This window comes from Macadamia integrifolia, chromosome 4 (genome assembly GCF_013358625.1).
Source record: "Macadamia integrifolia cultivar HAES 741 chromosome 4, SCU_Mint_v3, whole genome shotgun sequence".
Taxonomy (NCBI): domain Eukaryota; kingdom Viridiplantae; phylum Streptophyta; class Magnoliopsida; order Proteales; family Proteaceae; genus Macadamia; species Macadamia integrifolia.
In genome coordinates this window covers 24,984,973-25,006,063 of record NC_056560.1, presented here as the reverse complement: position 1 = coordinate 25,006,063, position 21,091 = coordinate 24,984,973, and the positions used below count along the sequence as shown (strand labels likewise).

At 38.0% G+C, this 21,091-nt stretch overlaps 1 protein-coding gene across 2 annotated transcripts in view; it reads right to left on the bottom strand.

Annotated features, from left to right (window-relative positions):
• LOC122076455 (protein TRANSPARENT TESTA 9) overlaps nucleotides 1-17,759 on the bottom strand; it is a 67,050-nt gene extending 49,291 nt beyond the window's left edge. Inside the window, exons 1-6 of one of the 2 annotated variants that reach the window (XM_042641755.1) lie at nucleotides 17,402-17,759; nucleotides 10,605-10,656; nucleotides 4,273-4,349; nucleotides 4,054-4,187; nucleotides 3,848-3,944; nucleotides 3,663-3,720 (exon numbers count right to left, since the gene is read on the bottom strand). In XM_042641755.1, coding sequence (XP_042497689.1) covers nucleotides 3,663-3,720; nucleotides 3,848-3,944; nucleotides 4,054-4,187; nucleotides 4,273-4,349; nucleotides 10,605-10,656; nucleotides 17,402-17,454 — 471 coding nt within the window. In that variant the 5' untranslated portion in view covers nucleotides 17,455-17,759. The remainder of the gene's footprint in view (nucleotides 1-3,662; nucleotides 3,721-3,847; nucleotides 3,945-4,053; nucleotides 4,188-4,272; nucleotides 4,350-10,604; nucleotides 10,657-17,401) is intronic. The other variant, XM_042641756.1, reaches the window with a different exon arrangement.
• Nucleotides 17,760-21,091: the final 3,332 nt, after the last annotated feature.

Here is a 21,091-nt window from a genome sequence, read left to right as displayed (position 1 = left end):
CATAATCAGGGATAGCACTCCAGTCGGATGCCAGTTGTCAAGCCAAAAGGAGGTTCCAACTCCATTACCAATGTGGGATATAATGGAAGTCAAGGCAAGGGGCCTAGCATAAAGGATCTGACAAGCACAAGTTCCTCACCTATAGGTAAATCCACCAAGGTTCATTTCTATTGAGATAATAAGGAATCCCCTTCCACATCCATAGCCAATTTCCACCTAGAATGAGACAACGCCGCATGATAGGATTTAAGAATAGAATGGGTAGATAAGGATAGGGAAAATCTATGTACGGAAGATGAAATATGAGACAAAACAAATTTTTCAATAGGATAAAATCAAACTGCGTGGAATATTGTAGAGAAGGAGCCAAATCAGGTCGTAATGGCTTAGGACAACACCGATATACTTGCAGTGGTACTTGTTGAGTGATGGTCGAAGAATCATCAAATGGAACCAACACAGGAAGAGTAAGGGAATTGACAATATCAGTATCAAGAGTACATAGTTGTCACGGCGTCATGGCGACCCAAGGCATTGTCATGGCGATCAAATCGCCCATGTGTTATTTTTTATTTCCCCTATTTTCTAAAGTTCTTTTGTATGTTATAATATATACCCTATGACATAAAAAACCAATCAACATTAAGTAAGATCAAGTCATAAAAATCAACCTAACTTATTGACATTTAAAGAAATGCTCTTCTATAATATTTTTTATTGGTCAAATGATTTTATTTTTAGATGAGACTTTTTGTATTAGGTATAACACAAAACTAGCTTTCCAACAAGCCTAAGATTATTTAAATCTGAGTTGTTAAGACAAAGTTATGTTCCAGTCAAACTTATTTTAAAGTGTGTGAATGCTATTAAATCGCCTGAATGAAAATAATTTTATTGACATTAAAACAAAAGATTATTTTACCGGACTTTTGGTTTTTAGCAATGTTCTACTATGATAAGATTTACAAAATTTTCAGAATTGAGAAAAACCTTAGCATTCGAAAGTTGAAAATCGCCCTACAACCAAAAATCCAGTTTTTGCTCTTGGACCGGGGGGTTGACTTTTTATCCTTTTGGAATTTTATTTTTAAACTATTTTTATTGGATTCAAATAGGGGATGTTTTCTTATTTATGAATAATATCTTAAGTAAATGAAATAACAAAATATAAAAACATATAAGCCCATATACAATGCAACAAGGCGACAATCACCTAGGCTCCAGGCAAACCTCCTGGACGCCTAGGCGACGCCTTGACAACTATGCAAGAGTATGACTCTTAGTAGAAAATTATGAAGTAGTTCTCGACGAACATAGACCCTGGTGGATTATGACTCTTAGTAGAAAATTACGAAGTAGTTCTCGACGAACATAGACCCTGGTGGATTTACCTCCAAGGAATGATCTTGTGTTGTGTCATTGGGTGTACACCATCAAGTACAATTCAGATGGTTCAATTGAACGGCTTAAGGCACGTTTGGTTGTGAAGTGTTTCACTCAAACTTATGAAGTGGATTATTGTGAGACATTCTCACATGTTGATCATCTTAATTTGATTTGTGTTCTTATCTCATTAGCAATCATTCTCGAATGGCCTCTCTATCATTTGGACATAAAAAATTCGTTCTTATATGGTGATTTACAGGAGGAACTGCTCAGGGAGAGAATTCACACAGAGTATGCAAACTACACAAGGTCATTTATGGTTTAAAACAATCTCCTAGGGTCTAGTTTGACAAATTCAGCTCGATTGTTACTAGATGTGGCTTCTCACCATGTTATTCTAATCATTCTGTTTTTGTTTACCGCAAAAATTCTAAAGTGGTTGTGTCGGTTGTTTAAGTTTATGACATTATCATATCTAGCAATGATACATCGAGTATTGCAAAAGTAAAGACTCATCTACATCAATATTTTCAGATGAAAGACTTGGGTTCCCTCAGCTATTTCCTTTGTATTGCAATTATACGAAGTAAGAAAGGGATTAGTCTATCACGATGTAAATATGTGTTAGACCTCTTGTTTGAAACTAGTATGCTTGCATCCAAACCAGTTGATATTTCTATCGATCCACATCAGAAGTTTGGAACAAGTGATGGTGAAGATTTTGACGATAAACATCGGTATAGGAAATTAGTTGGTAAACTTATTTACCTAACAATTACTAGACCTAACATTTCCTTTGTTGTGGGCACCATTAGCCAATTTATGGAACCACCAAAGTAAGGTTCACTAGGAGGCAGCTTGTCATGTCTTAAGGTACCCGAGGGTCTCATTTATCGTCCTAATTAAAAAACATTGATATAATAGGATTTTCAGATGCTGATTGGGCTAGTGATGATGGTGATAAAAGATCTACCACGAGATATTGCATGGCGAAGTAAGAAGCAAACAATTGTGGCTAAATCTAGTGTTGAGGATAAATATAGAGCTATAGCACATACTGCAGCTAAACTGATGTGGTTGAGGTCACTGCTTCAGGAGTTGGGTTTTCCAGTTAGTTAGCTTCTGAAGATGTTCTGTGATAATCAAGTTGATGTCTACATTGTCAATAATTCAATGTTTCATGAAAGAAGTCAAAGAACCAAACATATTGATGTAGAGGGGTAAGTTGTGGTCCTACAAGATCGTGGACCCCTATCGGACCCAACCCATCTAAGCGGTAATAGTGTTAGGTAGTTCTCATGACAGGGGAAGTGTCCCCGTGGTGAGAGAGTTGTAGTTTAGTGTTAGGTTGTTATCTTGGTTACGTTCCTGTTGATGTTACCTACTTTGATTGTAAGTTTATTTTCTGTTATTATAAATAAAGTATGAAATCGAGCAATAGAAGCCACTCACTGGTTCTGTTGCTGGATCAGTTCTCCTCTCTCCATCGTCTCTTCTCCTATTCCTCTCTCAGTTTCTTATTTTCCTCAGTCTCTGATTGACTGGTTATTAGGTTCTCTCTTGCTACAAATATAATCTTAAGAAATTAAGAACATAAAAATTAACCATAATATACTCTGCTAATAACATATTTAACAAACCTGAACAATATGTAACTACTAATAAGAATTACCTATCATATATCACAACTCATTCAAGATGATCCAAATCTAGGACAGTAAATTCCAGTATAAATGTGATAATTGGCCAAAGCAAGCCCAAAAGAGAGAGAGAGAGAAGAAAGATTGAAGCAAAAATCAACTTTTTAACATATTTCAATTGACAGCTTTGATGTTTGATCTCTACTTGATGAGCTTTAACATAAATTTTTGCTTGATGAGTCACTCCTATGTCGTTTTTTAGTGTAGATGGGATCCGCTTGGGGTTTAGCCAAAAAATCAGAATTAGAAAAGAAAAAAAATTCAAAAACTGGGATTTTTTAGTTTTGGCAACCTGTGTAATGAGTGTATTGGTCCGTATCAATACCCTATCGGCCCTTATTGATACTGTATCGGTTCTGTACATTATTTTTTTATGTATACATTCTCTATATATCAACATGGCCAATCTCGATATTTGTGAAAAGAGATGAAGAATAAATGCAGTTGCAATCAGGTAACACCAGAACAGGACAGCTTCATGAAAAGTAAATCTCTGGGAAGGGAAAGATCTGATAACAGAGCACAGAAAGGCAGAATTAAACTACTATGCACAAGTTTATATTCCAATTAACATACATGTTGGGTCTTCACAAGCAGAGAAATGGTACTTCTGTTCAGCTTGCCACTTATTGCCCTTCAGTCATCAAACGGCAGAAATTCATGCCATTAGTGATTAGTGAACATTTGCAGAAAAGAGCAGTTAATAAATTAAGAAAAAATAAATAAATAAAGTTGGCCAAGGGACAAACTACTCCACAAACCTTAAAAAGGATACATAGTATGACAGTAGCTCTTCATTACGGAAGTCAAAAGAATACGTTATAAGGGAGTTTATATGTTCATTACTAAAAATGTAATCTGCAAAATATTCAAAACAAAGGGACCAGCCAAGACAAGACTTAGAACCCAAAAAAAAAAAGCTCATAAAAGATCTTTATAAACTCGCTAAGCTCTCATATTGACTTACAGATAGAATGATCACTTTTTAAATTCTGGATCATAATGCTCATTGTCTGTAGCAACTGAAGAGGAACACTTGAAGTTCTACTAACATTTAATATACGCACAAACTGTCCCATGACCTGCTTCTCCATGAAAAACCTGCAAAAATAAAAAAGCAGAACATGAAGCTTGTTCTGAGCCTCAAAAAAATAAACAAAAGAGGCCAAGAATTGAGAAGTCTCACTCAAAAAAGGCTGGATCATTCTGATCACCATATGTCACTAACTCAGCAATTGATCTCAGAGCCTCAATAACAAAATCCTTCAAGAGAGATCACCAAAAAGAAAAAAAAAACTTAATCCACTATAAACTCAAAGAACAAGAAAAAAAAAATCATTTTTTTTGTTTTTGTTTTTGATAAATAAAAAAGGGAATTTTATTAAGAAGGAAACAGAATATGAAACACCAACAACAGACCAATGCGCCCAAACAAACGTAAGGGAGGCCCGGGGCAGAAAAGAAGAAAACAGAAAATATTACATAAATGCTTGTAAACCTAGAAAAGACTACCCCAATTAATACGTTCCTTGGCTAGCTGGAAGAAAAAAGTAATCATTAAATAATGCTCTAGGAACCAACCCCAGACATTTAATAGAAAAGGTGCCCAAGTCCAAGGTCAACCATTCAATAAGCTGGTCAACTTGGCAAACTAAGGACAACTACATTGAGAAGAAAATTTTTATAAAAGCAAAAAAATTACCAATAAACAGATCTGTCAAACATTTGGACCTTCAGCTTCCAAACAATTCTGTATTATGGATACCAAGACCCTTCATCAAAAGGTTCTCCACACAGGATTTCTATTTCCATATTATATCATTCGACAGGCCTCAAGTGGAAATCATATTACCTAATTTTTTGGGGGGTGAATAAAGAATTCATTACCAAAGAGAAAAAAGGGGGAAGAAAAAGGGGACCCAAAAGGGTAAAAAGAGAGAAAAACTATCAAAAAATCCAAACAACGCAGCACTAGCCCTTCAAGGGGGAGGGACAGCAGTCTGAAAAAGAGACGGGGCAAACCCAAGAGACAACAATGACCCTATTCTTGGGGAATCCCTTACATTAAGATGGGGGAGCAGGGAGAGTTTAGAACTAATACAAGAAATGGAATTCCAAATCTTATCAAAGGATCGGGATTCAGGAATTGGATATCCACTCTGCGAAGGTTAAACTCCAATATTCCATCCAAATATGGTTGATGGTGGCACCGAAAGCTAGCCTGTAAGTGGTATCACAAATAGAATTCCCTGTAAAAGTCATATCCACCCAAATCCTTTCTCCCTCAAGGGAGAGGATTCTTCTACTGCTTGGCCAGCATTAACTAAACACTCTTCCAAACTGAGGAGGAGAAGGGGCAAGAGAAGAAAAGTTGATCAGCATCTTCAACACCTTTCCAACATAATCAGCATAAGAGGGAGACCTGAATCTGGTGGTGAATGAGGAAGGATTGCATAGGTAGGCAGTTGGATAAGGCTCGCCAAGCAGTGAAGTTGAAGTAGGGGATGTGGCCTTTAAACAAAACAATTTGATGCCAAGGATACAAAGGACATCGCAATCTGACGAAATCCCAAACTGAGGAGCTGAAGAGACCTGTAGACGACAGAAGCCAAACAACATTAATTTTTTCCCCCACTGATCCCCAAGTGGAAATCACATCACCCAATTTACCCCTCATCTCTCAGGCTTTCTATAATGACAATTTCACCCCCAACCACTCTCTCTCTCTCTCTCTCTCTCTCTCTCTCTCTCTCTCTCTCTCATCATATTGGGAGGGTGGTTTTAAGAGACATCTCGAACACGTATTGGAGAGACACTAAGAGACACAAGATACACTTGGATATGCTTAAGATCCATTTGAATAAGCTTAGGGAACATTAACACTACTATTTTCAAGTATAATACACCATAAATAAGTAATAATTAGGTCAAACCATAAGATGTTAGGTGGTCGGACCCAATATCTGCCATGTGCCAAATCGGTCAGGGTCCATATTTTTTGTACAAGAATGCCCCTATGATATCCCGATTCCCTGTCAATTTTGAACTAATTTAGAGTTGGCCATGTGGTAGTATAACAGTTGGAAGATTCATTACATTTTTAAAAAAAGGGAAAATTACACCCCCGACCACTGGAGTTTCCCGAAATTACATGTGGATCTAAAGGTTTGAACGATTTACACCCCCTCCCCTATCATCGATGGTGTGAACATGTTAGTTTTATAGAGCAAAAGACCGTATTACCTCCTTTAGTAGGAAAGTCTTTAGATAAGATGACCATTATACCCTTTTATACTCTCTTATACCCAAAACACTCAAATCATCCCTAACAGGCTAACACATAACCGTTAGAGAAGTTTTGGGGAAAACAGGTCTGCAAATCGCCCCCATCTGCAAGAACTTGGGTGGAGAAGAACTCTGCAAATCTCCAATGAGAATTTGATTCACTCCGATGAATGGTTAGCCATCAAAGTTGCAGCAGCATTACCGGCGTTGTTTTCTTCAATGAAACTGACGGTGGAGTTGATGACGAGAAGGACAACATTACCGATGAAATCCTGCCAATTTGGGGGTTGGCCACCACCGTTTGTAAGAGTAGATCCATCCTTCTCAATAGCTCTTTGACAAGATCTCCGAAGTTCTTTAGCTCTTTCCCTCAGCTCTATTCCTTCTCCACCCATCAACCTTCAGACAACACGAGCAATCTTATCTCTTCCAACCATATTACCCACTCCAGTATCCTCTTTCACTCTCAAGCCGGTCTTCCAGTCTTCCACAATCAAAGTAGTATTAGGAATTGGGTCAAGTAACAGAGGAAACGTGAGCATAGGTACCCCTAAGTAAATGGCTTCTAGTACGAAATTCCATCCACAATGTGTCAAGAACCCTGCCACAGATGAATTGCATAAGACCCTCAATTGATCGCACCATGGCACTACAAGTCCCATTTCACCACAAGTTTCCCGTAAGTTGGAGGCTTCACCGTGAGCAACCCACAAGTATCGAACCCCACTGATGTGCAACCCCATTGCAATTTCATGCATTTGTGTGGCGGACACAGGTAAGAAACTACCCAATGAAACATACAAGACAGAATTTTTGGGTTGACAGTCCAACCACTTGAGGTAATCCGGAACATTGCCACTACTGGTTTCAGATGGTGTGAGTGTGACTTGAAGTAACATGAAAGGGATGGAGGGACCTATTGGGTAGATGGGTATTGGAAGTATTCTCCTTAAGGTGTCAATTACATGGGCTTGAAGCTTGTAGAAGGAAGTAAATAGAATTAATTGTGCTTTTTTTTTTTTTTTGAATTAAACTATATTAAAGGAAAGAAAGAATATACAAAAAGGCCTCATGAAGAGACAAGAAAGGTCAAGCCCAAACGCGAAACAAAAAAGGGGGGGGAACTACACTACTCAATGATACAATCCATCAGCGGGAGGGGGGGGGGAGATGATAGATGGAGGGAGCCCCCAGGAGACAACAATGAGCATGTTCCTTGGGGAGTCTCTAACAGGACGGTGGGGCAAGTATGCTAGCTTTGTAGATATATCAAAATATATGGCATTCCAAATCTGATCAAAAGAACGGGATTTGGAGGTCTATCTTCGAAGATTCCTTTTCATCCAAAGGTGGGTGATGGTAGTACAGAATGCAAGCTTTCTAGTAATGTCACAAATAGAGGTTCCCCCGTATGTCATATCCACCCATATCCACTCTCTACTGAAGGGAAGAGATCTCCTACTAGAGGGCCAACAGCTACGGACTTTTTTCCAAATGATTGTGGAGAATGGACAGTCAAAGAACAGGTGATCAACATCCTCATTTCCATTCCAGCAAAGGCATCAGGCATTTGGGGCATGGATGTGTCTGTGGTTAAAGGACTGGGTGGGGAGGCAGTTGGAAAGGACCCACCAAGCTGTGAAGCTGTGACGGGGAATGTTTTCCTTGAACCAGATGAGTCTTCTCCAAGGAACCAGAGAGGCAGATGTTCTCACTAAGTTCCAAGCAGAAGAGGAGGTAAAGATTTTGGAGAGGGAGGGGTTCCAAGTAACAAAGTCATCTCTATCTCTGAGGTTAGGGTCAAAAAGAAGGAGGCTAGACCAGATGATAGCCAAGGGGTGGGGGGAGTTAGGGGGAGCCCAAACATTGTTCCGAATGATGGAGGAGACAGTGGCTAGACGGTCTAGAACAATGGAATAGATGATTCTAGGGCTGATATCCTGAAGAATTGGATGGTTTAGGTGCCAGGGGTCGAGCCAGAGAAAGGTGGAGTTACCTCTGCCAATGGAGTAGGAAATGGCATTTAAAGCCAAGGGTCTGAGGCTAAGGATACCTTGCCAAATCCAAGACATTTCCGGGCCAGGAGAAGTAGACCAAAGGGAATCATTTTTTAAAAGGTAGGAGTAAACACATGAAACCCATATACTATTATGCTTGGACACAATTTTCCATATGAGTTTGAGAATACCCGCAGATTTCATGTCTTTGATTCGCCTAAGGCCCAGACCTCCTTCAGATTTAGGAAGGCAGACACTTTTCCAACTGATGGGATGAAGGAACTTTGTGATGTCTGAACCTTTCCAAAGAAAGGAGCAAATGAGAGCTTCAATCGCTTTGATAGTGGAGGAGGGAAGGACAAAGATTCCAGACTAGTAAAGATACATTGATTAGAGGACTGATCTAGCAAGCTCAAGCCTTCCAGAGAATTAATTGTGCTTTGGTTACTCAAGAGAAGGCTTCTAGTACTCTCTTTAAAATTTCATTCTTGCGAGTGTAAATGGATGGCAAATCTCCAAAGTGTATTGCAGGGATTCCAGGGATGTAGGTAATGATCTCATCTTTCCTTTCTGTGAAGCAAAAGAAATCAGATTTCCATGATTCTTTCAAACAAATACTTAAAATAGGAAAAAAAATACGAGAAAATATGATTGATACTTAGAAAATCTTTTAACAGACCTGAGAATTTTTCAACTGGAACTGGTAGAAGGCCGTGAGCAACAAGGAGGTGATAATGATAAGGCAATGAAAACAGCAATGGCGCCATCAGCCAGAGCGGACTCACCGGAATATTCCTCCAATTTCCTATGGCTACTGCCCATTCCAAGGAAGAGTCAGCTATAATAAAGTTGCAGGCGGCTCAAGCCGATCAAGAAGCTGATCAAATGGAGCTTCCATCTTCGTGTAAACAGCTTCAATGAACGGTTCCTTCCCTTCTTGGTGTTTTTTGCTAACTGAGGTTGAAGATTTGCAGAGCAAGGATTGAAGACCTAGGTTGAAGATGATGAAAATGAAAGAGGGATTTCCCTCTTTTCTTCCCTTGAAGGGCCTTTTGGTCTCTTTACTTGGTTTTGAGGCATTTTTGGTATAAAAATGGTGATCTCACCAGCTAACAATTTCAAACTCACAGACACTAACGGATTGACTCAAATGTAAGAATCTTTCAAACTACAAGGGAGGGGGTGTAAATCGTTCAAACCCTTGGACCCACATGTAATTTCGGCAAACTACAGGGGAGGGGGCATAATTTTCCCTAAAAATATATATATAGATGGCCAAAAACACAAGGGAAAGATGTCAATACATGGATGGTAAATGATTCGTTTTCTTAAAAAATTGACATGTAACCAATCTAGAACATGTCCTTCCCATTCAACATTTGGATTTGCCAAATCCTCATTCCATCAGGGTTAGGAGGTCAGTGCATGGAAGCTTCCATTGGTGGACCAACCAGAGGAAACTTTACCTAAATACAACAGAGGAAAAGGGTGAGTAACAAAAATAACACTCTGTTGCTGCTATTTGGAGTGGAGAGTACAGAGGTAGCATTCTGCTGCCACCACCACTACCACCAGATACGCTTTTCCTTCTCCTCCTCCTTTTCTTGTGCTGCTGCAGTGCTGCTACTACTGCTAGGCAGTGGTGGTGGCTGCTGTTGCTCTTACCATCTGTCTCTCACAGCATCGAGTAGTATTGACAGACACGGCGATACCTAATGTTTTTTTTTTTCTCATTTACTATAACAACCTGTTTTTTTTTAGCCTCAATTCAATACTGAATACCTAGCTCATGTGTGCACACCCTCAATCTGTGTAAGAGGTGAAGATATTCCCTTGAGGATGATGACACGAAAATGGTGAGACTAAAAAGTCATATGTAGAGGATCCTTTTGGTTTCATAATTTCAAGGGCCTTGGGAAATGGGAATCTTAGATACAAATTAAATCAGGGAAGGACAAAGACCCAGAAGTTTGAAGACTTTGTTTACTGTTCACTTTGCCCACAATAAATTTGGGTGTTCATCCACCTCAGCACACTTCAGAGGATTTCAACATAGAGCTGGATGAGATGAGTAGTTTTGAATGATTTAGATTAAATTCTCTGATTCTCAAAGCAACCCAATCCACCATAGTCCTTGGTCAACCAGTCTGACCAGAAGTTCCTGTCTAGCTCTGAAAACTAAGATGCAACAAGAAGAAAGTAAGAACATTAATCTGAAGGAAGATCAATAAATTACCTTGTTACTTTCATTAACGATTTGAATTTTTTCCAGCTGATCAGTTAAATATCTGCATCCAGTGAAATACTAGTTAAAAGAAGCATCTCAAAGTGTGCCAAATATACTCAAATTTAATGAGATTTCCAGCCAACTTCGAGATATATAGTCACCAACTTATAAATTGCAAAATAGATAAATAAATATGCTTCCTTGTTACCTTCTCAATAGTAATTGAGATCAAAACAGTAATGAGGTACTTTTTCTCCATGGATGTGATGATTCATAAGCATGGAAGCATAGTTCTATATATTCAAGTGAGTAACAACATACTATGTTCTTGTTATTTTCATCACTTCTCTTTGAGTTCAGTTTTGGAAATTTCAATTCAATTAAGAGTCTAATTTAGAAGGAAAAAAAAAATTAAACTCCTGATGTAATTTGTTTGGGAAATGGGCTCAGCAGTTGGTAGATAGCTAATTTTAGTTGAAGTCAAAAGAGTAAATTATTGTAATATAGATTCAAAAGGAAGGGGAAAAAGCAAGGGCGAAGAAATTTGAAGTCCTTTATAACAACATTGGCACAAATGAAGGGAAAAAGGCTATCTATAAGATAGCTAGAACGAGATAAAGGAAGAGTTGATATTTCGACCATGTAAGATGTATTAAAAGTGAAGATGGTAGAATACTATTAAGGGATCATGAAATTAAGTAGAGATGGAAAGAATATTTTTACATGAAGCCATTTCAAGTAATAGTACCCCAGAAGACCACTCATCTCGTAAATATATACGCGAAATCAAGGTGTCTGATGTGAAAGAAGCTTTAATAAAGATGAAAGTAGGCAAGGCACCGAGCCCAGATGGGGTCCCAATAGAGGTGTGGAAGAGCTTAGGATTTTGTGGACTATCTTGGTTAACCAAGCTGTTTAGTAATATTACGAGCACAAGGAAAAATGCCAATGAATAGGAGAAGTATTGTGGTCCTAATCTACAAAAAATAAATGTGATATACAGAGTTGCAATAACTATAAAGGCATACAACTAATGAGGCATATTATGAAGTTATGGGAGAGGTTATATAACCCACCTGAGAAAAGAAACTTCTATTTCAGATGAATAGTCTGCTGCTAAGCTATCTTCCCCCCTGCTCCAGGAAGTGATGGTGGTAGGGCCAAGACCTGTCATTCAAATAAATCTTCTTTTAGATCCTTCTTTTTCTCTTTTTCCTTGTCCGAGGGTTCCCGTAACAATAGCTATCAAGTTTCCAGCTCTACAGCTTTATTTGTGGGGATTTAGTTCTCTTGGTCGATTAGCTAGTTTGGTTGGCCAACGCATGTTCACTAATAAATTAACATCTAACCACAGAAGGTTATCCTATGCGAGGGTTTGTTTCGAAGTCAGCTGATTCTGAGCTCCCAGATGAGGTTTGGTATGAGAAACATGATGGAACTCTCTTGATGTCATGAAACCACGGCTTACCTTCCCGCTTTTCCTTCTTCGATTGCCAAACAATATGTAGGATCCTCTGTCACTTCAATCGAACCAATTTGATTTTACGCCAGAATGATCCACGACAGAAGCTATTTACTTAGGAGACTCATGGAAAGATTTAGATATTGCAAGAAAGATCTCCATATGGTCTTTCTTGACTTAGAAAAAACTTATGACAAAGTCCTTAGAGAGTTAATCTGGTAAGTACTAGAAGACGAGTATTTTAAGTAAATATGTGGACATAATTAAAGCTATGCATGATGGTGTGGTGACTAGTGTAAGAACTGTGGGGGGTCAAGGTAGTGAATTCCCAATTACAATTGGGTTACATCAAGGATCAGCCTTAGGCCCCTACATCAACTCAGCTGCTATGGCTCACACTGCAGCTGAGCTGATGTGGCTTTGGTCCTTTGTTCAAAAGCTTAGTTATTCCACCACCAAACCGATGGAGATTTTCTATGATAACCAAGCAATCATTTACATTGCTAACAATCCGGTTTTTCATAAGAGAATGAAGCATATAGAAGTAGATTGCCACTTTGTTCAAGACGCAGTGATGAAGAAGTTGATCCACTCCATTTGTCAACTCTCATAGTCAACTTGGGGATCTATTTACCAGAGCCTTGTTTCGGAGTGTTTTTCCAAAAGGATGTTCCAAGCTGGGCATGGATGAGATGTCTACACTCCAGCTTGAGGGGGAGTGTAAAGTATTAGTCTCGGTTGGAGCTCCATGGGGCCAAGCCGTGGGGGATTGTGGCTTCTTAGACGATTAGTTTTAGTTTACTTTATTCCTTTATTTCTTAGTTTATCCCTTTCCTGCTATGGATAGGAATTAGAGTCCTAGTCACATTCTATTTTATTTTATTTTAAAAAAAAAAAAAAAAAAAAAAGGAACAACTAAGTACACAAGGCTCCCACAACTGCAAGGTCTGAGAGGGGCATATGTATGCAGCCTAAACCCCTGCTTCGCAGGCGAGGCTGTTTCCTTAACTTAATATTAGTGACAGCTGGGATGATAGGAGATTCATTCACTCCATCGTACAGCACAGTTCCTCTTCTCATTCTCTTCCATCTTCTTTCTCTCTTTCCTTTCTTGGTTCTGGTTTTTTCTAGCTCTGGTTTACTCACAGTTTCAAAGATCAGTATCAGATTGTTCAGATTATCTAATTCGTAGGAATATTGGGCAAGAACAATCTGATACTTCACCTATGATCAGCACTATAGCAGGATCAGACATTCATAAGTTGGATCAGATGGACCGTTCAGTCCAACTGATATAACTCATTTGTGGATCCTTCTGACTTAAGCTACACATGAGAAGAACCAAAACAAGTTTTGCTACTCAATCTTCCACAATGTTCACTCTGAAACTTTATGGCAACCCATGTTGTTCTACCATTTGATTTTGAGTCAAACAGGAAAGGAGGGGAAAAACTTATTTGGTATCAGATCAGATTGTAGTGGGAGAAAACAATAGGTTCTCCACTGGACAATAATACAGATGACTGACATAGTGACATTAGTAGATGTTAATCATCATGATTTCTTGCATGGACTTCTCGATTTTTTTTTTATTTTTTTTTTTGGGAGGTGGGGTCGGCGGAGGCATTTTCTAAGGAAAACCCTAATTTTTTTCTTGGGAACTAAGGTAAGGTGTAGACTTGATTACAGAACATATCTTTAGTTTTTAAGTTAAAAATGCACATAATAGACCCATTAATCACTAATTTCCCATTTCCTGCAATTTCTTGTTAGCCAGTAAATTTAAAATAAATAAATAAGAAAGAGCATCCAAATGGTTTGTTGTATTATTTTCATATGTAACATCATGTTAATAATAGAGTAATGGATCTAACTAAATATCATAACCAGATTTTCATACTTTTGGCTGTACTTTTGATATTCCAGAAATAGAATAATGTGCCAATTTTTTTTATTTCCTATCCACACAAAATGTGGTACAGAATATGAACCGGTTTATATCAAGCATTTCATCGTCCCCATTTTATTTATTTTATTCATAAAATTCAGAATTAATTATTGTATTTCATGCTAAGTATGAAAAAAAAAAAAAAAAAAGTGACTCCTCCAAACCCACAGTCTAAATTCTCAAATTTGGCAACGTCCACATTCTCTATGCTATTCACTCATTCAAATATTTCCCCAATACCTAACTGCCCAACATTCTGCTCTATACATCATAGCCGGTCGTATGACTGTCCTATAGAATTTTCCTTTAAGATTTAGCCTTTAAAGGGATACGTCTATCACACAACACTCCAGACGCATCTCTCCACTTCATCCATACCACTTTAATTTTTTGTGAAATATCATCCTCTATGTCACCCTATTTATTTATGATTGACCCCAGATATTTAAACTAATCACTTTGTGGTATCTGTCTCCTCAATTTTCACCATTTTGTAATCCGTCTTAATGTAACTGAAGTTACACACCATATACTCCATCTTTGTTCTACTTCTCTTAAAACCTCTTGATTCCAAGGTTAATCCCCATAACTCCAACTTAGCGTTGCTCCCTACTTTTGTCTCACCCACCCAAACAATATCATTAACTAAAAGTATACACCATGGGACCTCATCTTGGATGTTGCTGATTAAATCATCCATGATAAGCACAAACAAATAAGGGCTTAAATTTGATCTTTGAAATAACCCAATTGTAATAAGGAATTCACTACCTTTACCCTGCACGGTTTTCACAATAGTCACCACGCCTTCATACATATCTTAATTATATCCACTTACTTACTTGACACCCTTCTCTTCTCTAGTACATGTCATATTAACTCTCCAGGGACTCTGTAATAGGCTTTCTCTAGGTCAATAAAGACCATATGGAGGAGATCCTTCTTGCAAACTCCAAATCTTTCCATGAGCCTCCTGAGTAAGTAAATAGCTCCTGTCATGGATCTACTTGACATAAAACCAAATTGGTTCTACGAGATAGTAGTTTCTCTCCTCAGGCGGGCTTCAATAACCTTCTCCCATAATTTCATAGCATGACTCGTTAGTTTTATGCCTCTATAGCTATTGCAGCTCTGAATATTACCTTTATTTTTGTAGATCAGAACCACAGTGCTTCTCCATTCATCTGACATTTTCGCTTGAGTAAACAGTTTGGTTAACCAAGATACACCACATAATCCTAAGCTCTTGCACACTTCTATTGGGACCTCATTTGGGCCTGGTGTCTTGCCTACTTTCATCTTTCTTAAGGCTTCTTTAACTTCAAACACCCTAACCTTTTCGTATATATCTATAGCGTGTGGTGTCTTGATGAGTAATGTAGTCTTCCAGGCCACTCTTACCCGAAATGTCTCCATTTAGTAGGCCGTAAAAATACTATTCTTTTCTCTTTATAATGTCCTCATCACTCACTAACACTCTACCATCATCACTTTTAATACATATAACATGGTCAAAATCTCTATTCTTCCTTTTTCTCATCTTAGATATCTTATAGATAGTTTTTTCTCCTTCCTTTGTGCTCATATGGTTATAGAGATCTCCATACTTTTTGCCCTTGCTTTTCCCACAATCTTTTTAGCCTCAATTCTGAAAAAATGCATACCTTTTTAGATCTTCTACGTCTTTAATCCTTCGTCAAGTCTTAAAGCTTTCCTAGTCTTAATGGCTGCTTGAGCCTCATCGTCCCGCCACCAAGGAATCTAGGATACTGGATACCTACAAAAGCTTTTATAAATACCACAAAGGAGTCCAAGATACCTAAAATGCCATTATTGGATTCACTACATATGCATGATTCTTAGTAAAAGAAGCCTTCTCATCTGTCCTCTCCTAAGGCGCAGATACTCTATTCCACCTAACCATGAAACCTACTTCCATCACAGTAAAGTACAAAAATCGAACTTTTCTGTTCCTTAAATCATGAACTACGACTTTTAAACTCTTGGTTAATATCAGGGAGTCCTAGATCCACCTTCCTGTTAAATAAAAGAAAACCTTTTCATCTATCTTCTCTTAAAGCCACAAAACCCTACTCCGCCTAGTCATTAAAACCTACTTCCAATCCCTAAAGTAAACTCTTACTTTTTTTTGGATAATTAACAATTCATTTATAATAAAAGGAGGGGCTCTCTCACATAATGAGCTGTGGGCCCGGACTAACACTCTCTTCAGACACCATGTGGTCTCTCACTGAACGAAATTGTTACCCGCACCATGACTGGTGTGGTGTGGTGTGGTGTGGTGTAGGAGATATCCCCCCACCCAACGCTGGCGGCATGGTAAACCCTTTCCCTAAAAGGAGAAACGTACAAGCTCAAATTACAACAACAGCACCATGAAAAATCCCTGTCAGTCGCAGTCCATGGAAGATAGTAAAGTATTGCTTTTCTGTTCCTAGAAACTTTGTCTCAGACTTTTCAGTCTTAATTAACATGACAAAGTCCCAGACCTAGCTCCCCATTTAGCCTAGTTCCTGCAGTACTATATTTTGGGTTAGCAAGATTCAAACACTTCCTAAAATAGGCCTATGTTTTAGAAGATCTCAATGCATACAGTATATCCTTCCAAACCTTTCATGCATTCCTACATTACGTTAGCTTGCAGATCAAGGACTTTTTTGGAATGGAAGTAATCCTCCAATGAGACCCAAAATGATCTTACTTAAAGCTACAGACAAATTGTGGAATCCTGTCCAACTACCACCGACAAAAACTGGATAATGCAGTTGGCCTGGTGCACATATTATACAATCTTCAAGTTTTAACAATACACCCTGATTACATGATGTACCTATTGGCAGTTCTTTTTCAGCTTCCGTCCCTAATTTGAGGATATAAGTTACATCCTTATATATATTACTAAATAACATCCAGCACTACCAAGATTTTAGGCACCATACTGTGCGCGTTAAAAAAATTTAAATATTAGGGTTTTTCTATCATATAGCTACGGATGTCTCCCACATGACAGAAAAACAAACAAAATTAAAAATGTCAAAAAATTTGAGAGGAAACTCTTATGCATTGCACTATTGCCAAATATTTTCAACTGAAAAGAATTTTTCTTTCAATTGTGAACAAAATTACTTCAATTGAAACTCTAATTTGTTCACAATTGTGATTCCGCAAACAGATGCATTACAATCTCAATCGAAACACAAGTAACTGGCTAAATCCCAAACCTCATTAAGTCGAAAATAGGATGATCACGACCTACATGAAAGAAAAAAGATACAACTAAAACTAATTGTAGACCTCAAATTGCTCAACCTGAGACAATCCGAACCAGAATTCTTAGAGAATACGTGCTTGAAAGAGCGAAAGAAGAGGACAAACCTGAGTTCTTCCAAGGAGAATCGATTCCTTGATCGCCAGAAAGAAAACCACATGTTTGGACGATCCAAGCTATAATTTAAACATGGTCTTCCTGATAAATCTCCATGAGAAGGGAAAATTCAAGCTTCGTTCCCATAAAAAAAGATTTCCGGCGTAAAACGTTCCACGATCGGCTTGGATCAGATCAGTCGTTCTTCTTGGATAATGATTCTCTCTTTTTATTTTTTTTTTTCCACCGAAATTACGATGTTAATTTGATAAATCGGTAACCTTTTAGCTTTATTTTAAGTACGGCTCTGCATACTCTCTCTCTTTCTCTCTCTCTCTCCCTCTCTCTACCCCTTCCTCTTTTGTAAACAATTAAAACCTCACCCGTTCTGTTTTGTTCTGTTCTTTTCCGTTCCGTTCACATAAATAAAAAAGGAATCTAAAATGCGTGAATCCTAATCATATTCGAAGTTCGAATTTACGTATTTTCCGGTTCAGCCACGCAAACCAGTGACTTGGCGATCCACATCGTCCTTATAATACCCTTTTTTTTTTTTTTTTTTTTTGGTGGAATACACCTTTTTTATGGGAGGGAGAACCTGTCAGGCAGCGTACTATACATTAGCGCCTCGTTGTGTTAATCACTTGATCTATATCCTTCTTGTGAAATGATATATATAGACACAAGGAGTGGTAGCGTACATCATGCAGCCGGAAAAATCTTATTTATTTATTAGAGAAATTTCTATGAACTCCTATATTTATCCTATAATTACTTGAATTCCCCTATTAGGGGTTCATTTTTTATTCTCCATGCAACACCACCGCCCAACCTTAACCCAACTCAATGGGGTTTGGTTACATGAATTTGGGTAAAAACACAATAAGAAAAAATAAAGTAAAAATCCACCTCTTTTTTAGTCATTGATATTTTAGAATCTCTACATCATCCTTTTATTGAGAAAGAAATTTGAAAAGAGAATAATGCATGGCAATCTTGAAACCATGTGAAGGGCTTACCTAGTTGCGAATAGCTAAAAGGTCTAACCTTGAGGCACAAACATCACACATAATGATAATTAATGATAATTAAATGGACAAATTTTATTTTTAAGGGTGCATAATGACCAACTTGCCCGTCCTGCAGGTGCGCTCCCCTGTATCTAGGCGGAGGGGCCACTGTCGAGCAAAAAACAATTGCCACTTATTAAAATGTAGATAATATGTTTGATGGACACACATTTTCAACAACATATGTGTACATATGTACTTTACCTCCCCAAAGCTCCACCATCATCAACCAATCTTGAAACGAAATCAAAAGAGTAGATTATCATAATATGTTTCATGCTTGTTTATTCCATCAATGATCACATTAAAGAGTAGAATGCATCTCTCCCTTTCTCTTCACCATCTTAGTCCAAAATTCGCTACATATTTGTTTGGCTTGTGCGTGCTTTACTCATGAACGTGTCGATGGATTCATGATTTGGTGTTTAACCAATAGACACAGTTTAATTCCAGTTTTTGATAATTCTTAAGTAATGGATTTTGTTGCGTTTCATGGAATTCTTGATCGAAAAATATTTTATGGGATTTGACTTGATTTTGGTGGTGAAAGTAATGAAACGCATGCTCTAATAGGCACTAACAAAATACTTACAAAAAACAAAACAAGGAGAGGATTCCCTGATTAAAAGCCAGCATAACCCCTCCATCAATGTGGGAATCAATAGGAGTATTAATCGAAATATCAACAATGGTAGAATTTCCACTTTTCACGAGGGTCGGAATGGGATGGGACGATCATTTATTCTCCCACTATGACTAGGCGTGGGAGCAAAGTGCCTTTCAGGCTTATTTTTCTTAAACAAAATACTTTAGATGTGCTATATTTGACCACTTATTTCTTTCTCTCTCTAATATTTTAATTAAAATCAAGAAATAAAGGAAACTGTTTAGTGAAAATTACAAGATTAGTCAATATTGGGCTTGAGTTCATCAAAATAACCACCAAATATTTTTTTAACTATTTATTTTTTATTTTATTTTTTTCTGTAGACTTTTGTTAACTAACGGGACAAGAGAATGTTATCCGCTTGTATGGTCACTGCACTGATGCATAAAACAATGGAAGGCTTCAAGGAGGTTTCTTTAGTGCATGAAGCGAAAACAATACAATCTTTTCGTATTCACTAATATCTAAACATAAACACACGCAAGGGATAACTTCTAAATACGTAGATCACTTCTATCTGTGAGTGACTCTAAAGAAGTGAGATCAATAAATTATAAGGTGTCCCAAGAGCCTCAGAAAGGACACAAGCAGTATAGGTGGTGGGGCCCAGGAGTGCTCTTCGCTCGGAAGTCATGCCTAGGAACTCTGGAAGCTGGCCTCTGATGAAGATATGACCTGCCTCAGTTAACAGACTTAAGCCAACACATATCCTCATATTGTATCATATTCTCCATTTCTTCTTCTTCCTTCCTCTCATGTCTAATCAATCAGAGAAGAAGGAAAGTGTGTCCATGGTGGTGATTCTTCCCAGACAAGAGGAATGTTTGAGAAGTAAGAAACCGACTTGTAGTTAAAATCCAAAAATGTCGAAAAAAAAAAAGGGTGGAAATGGTGTGACACTTTTCTGGGTGGTAATTTCGTAAAATTCATACCCAATATTAAGTAATCTTGTAATTTTTTCAATAATTTTTTTTATGCAAGACCTATGTTGGGTCAGTTAAGAACTACAAGCAGTCGGCAAACGGATCACCTGACTACACTTATTACTAACTACTAATATACGTAGTATTATATCAAGAAATGTAAAGATAAGAAGATCGAACCTTCAATCTTACCTGGACTCACACTAGAGCCAAATTACTTGGCCAAATTTCTTTCACTCCACACACTTGCATACATTTTCCCCCACCGTTGCTCCCATAACTCCCTTGATACTCTGGTAGCACCCCCTCCCATTGCCATCGCCTCCACCCCCGCCCCCTTAGGATGTACAATAAGACTCTCAAAGGACTCTCCTCTATGAAATTTATAATACAATGGCTGCGAAAAGAATACGCTACCTCATGCTGAAGATACTTGTGCGCTCTCATTGATGAGTACCTGCAACAGGAGATAACATCTCCACTGTAATGGCCTATATTGCTCATATAGAGTAGACAATTCAAGTGTTATAATCCTTCGGAAAACCTGCAAACTGCTGAACTCCTTAACCCAAGAGTTTGAAATTTGATCAATCCTGTATTGCATGTTCCACTGGGCGGATAAAAAACGTCTGTTTTTCTAATCTCTGTTTTTCTTGTGTTTTGCTAGTTGCAGAAGATGACACGTGTCATCAACGGTCAAGATTAATTCAGTTGGGTGAGGGTTATTACATCCAGTTTGGTTTTTAATTCAATCTTAACCGTTCACTTAAAGTAATGCCACATGTCGCCTTCTAAAGGTAGCAAAACAAGAAAAACATGGATGAACAACAACAGACGATTTTTTTCCCCACTGGGCGGGGATGCAAAATTTTTGTCTGCATTTCCAACCGCCAAACAGGAAGAGCAAATGAATATAAGTCCAATTTATTGATCCATCCTCCTATTCCCTAATGGGCCTTATTTAAGAACTTGGTTATTTCATGGGCTGTCATGTGAATTTAGTGCTTAAAAAAAAAAAAAAAAAAAGAAAAAAAAAATAGA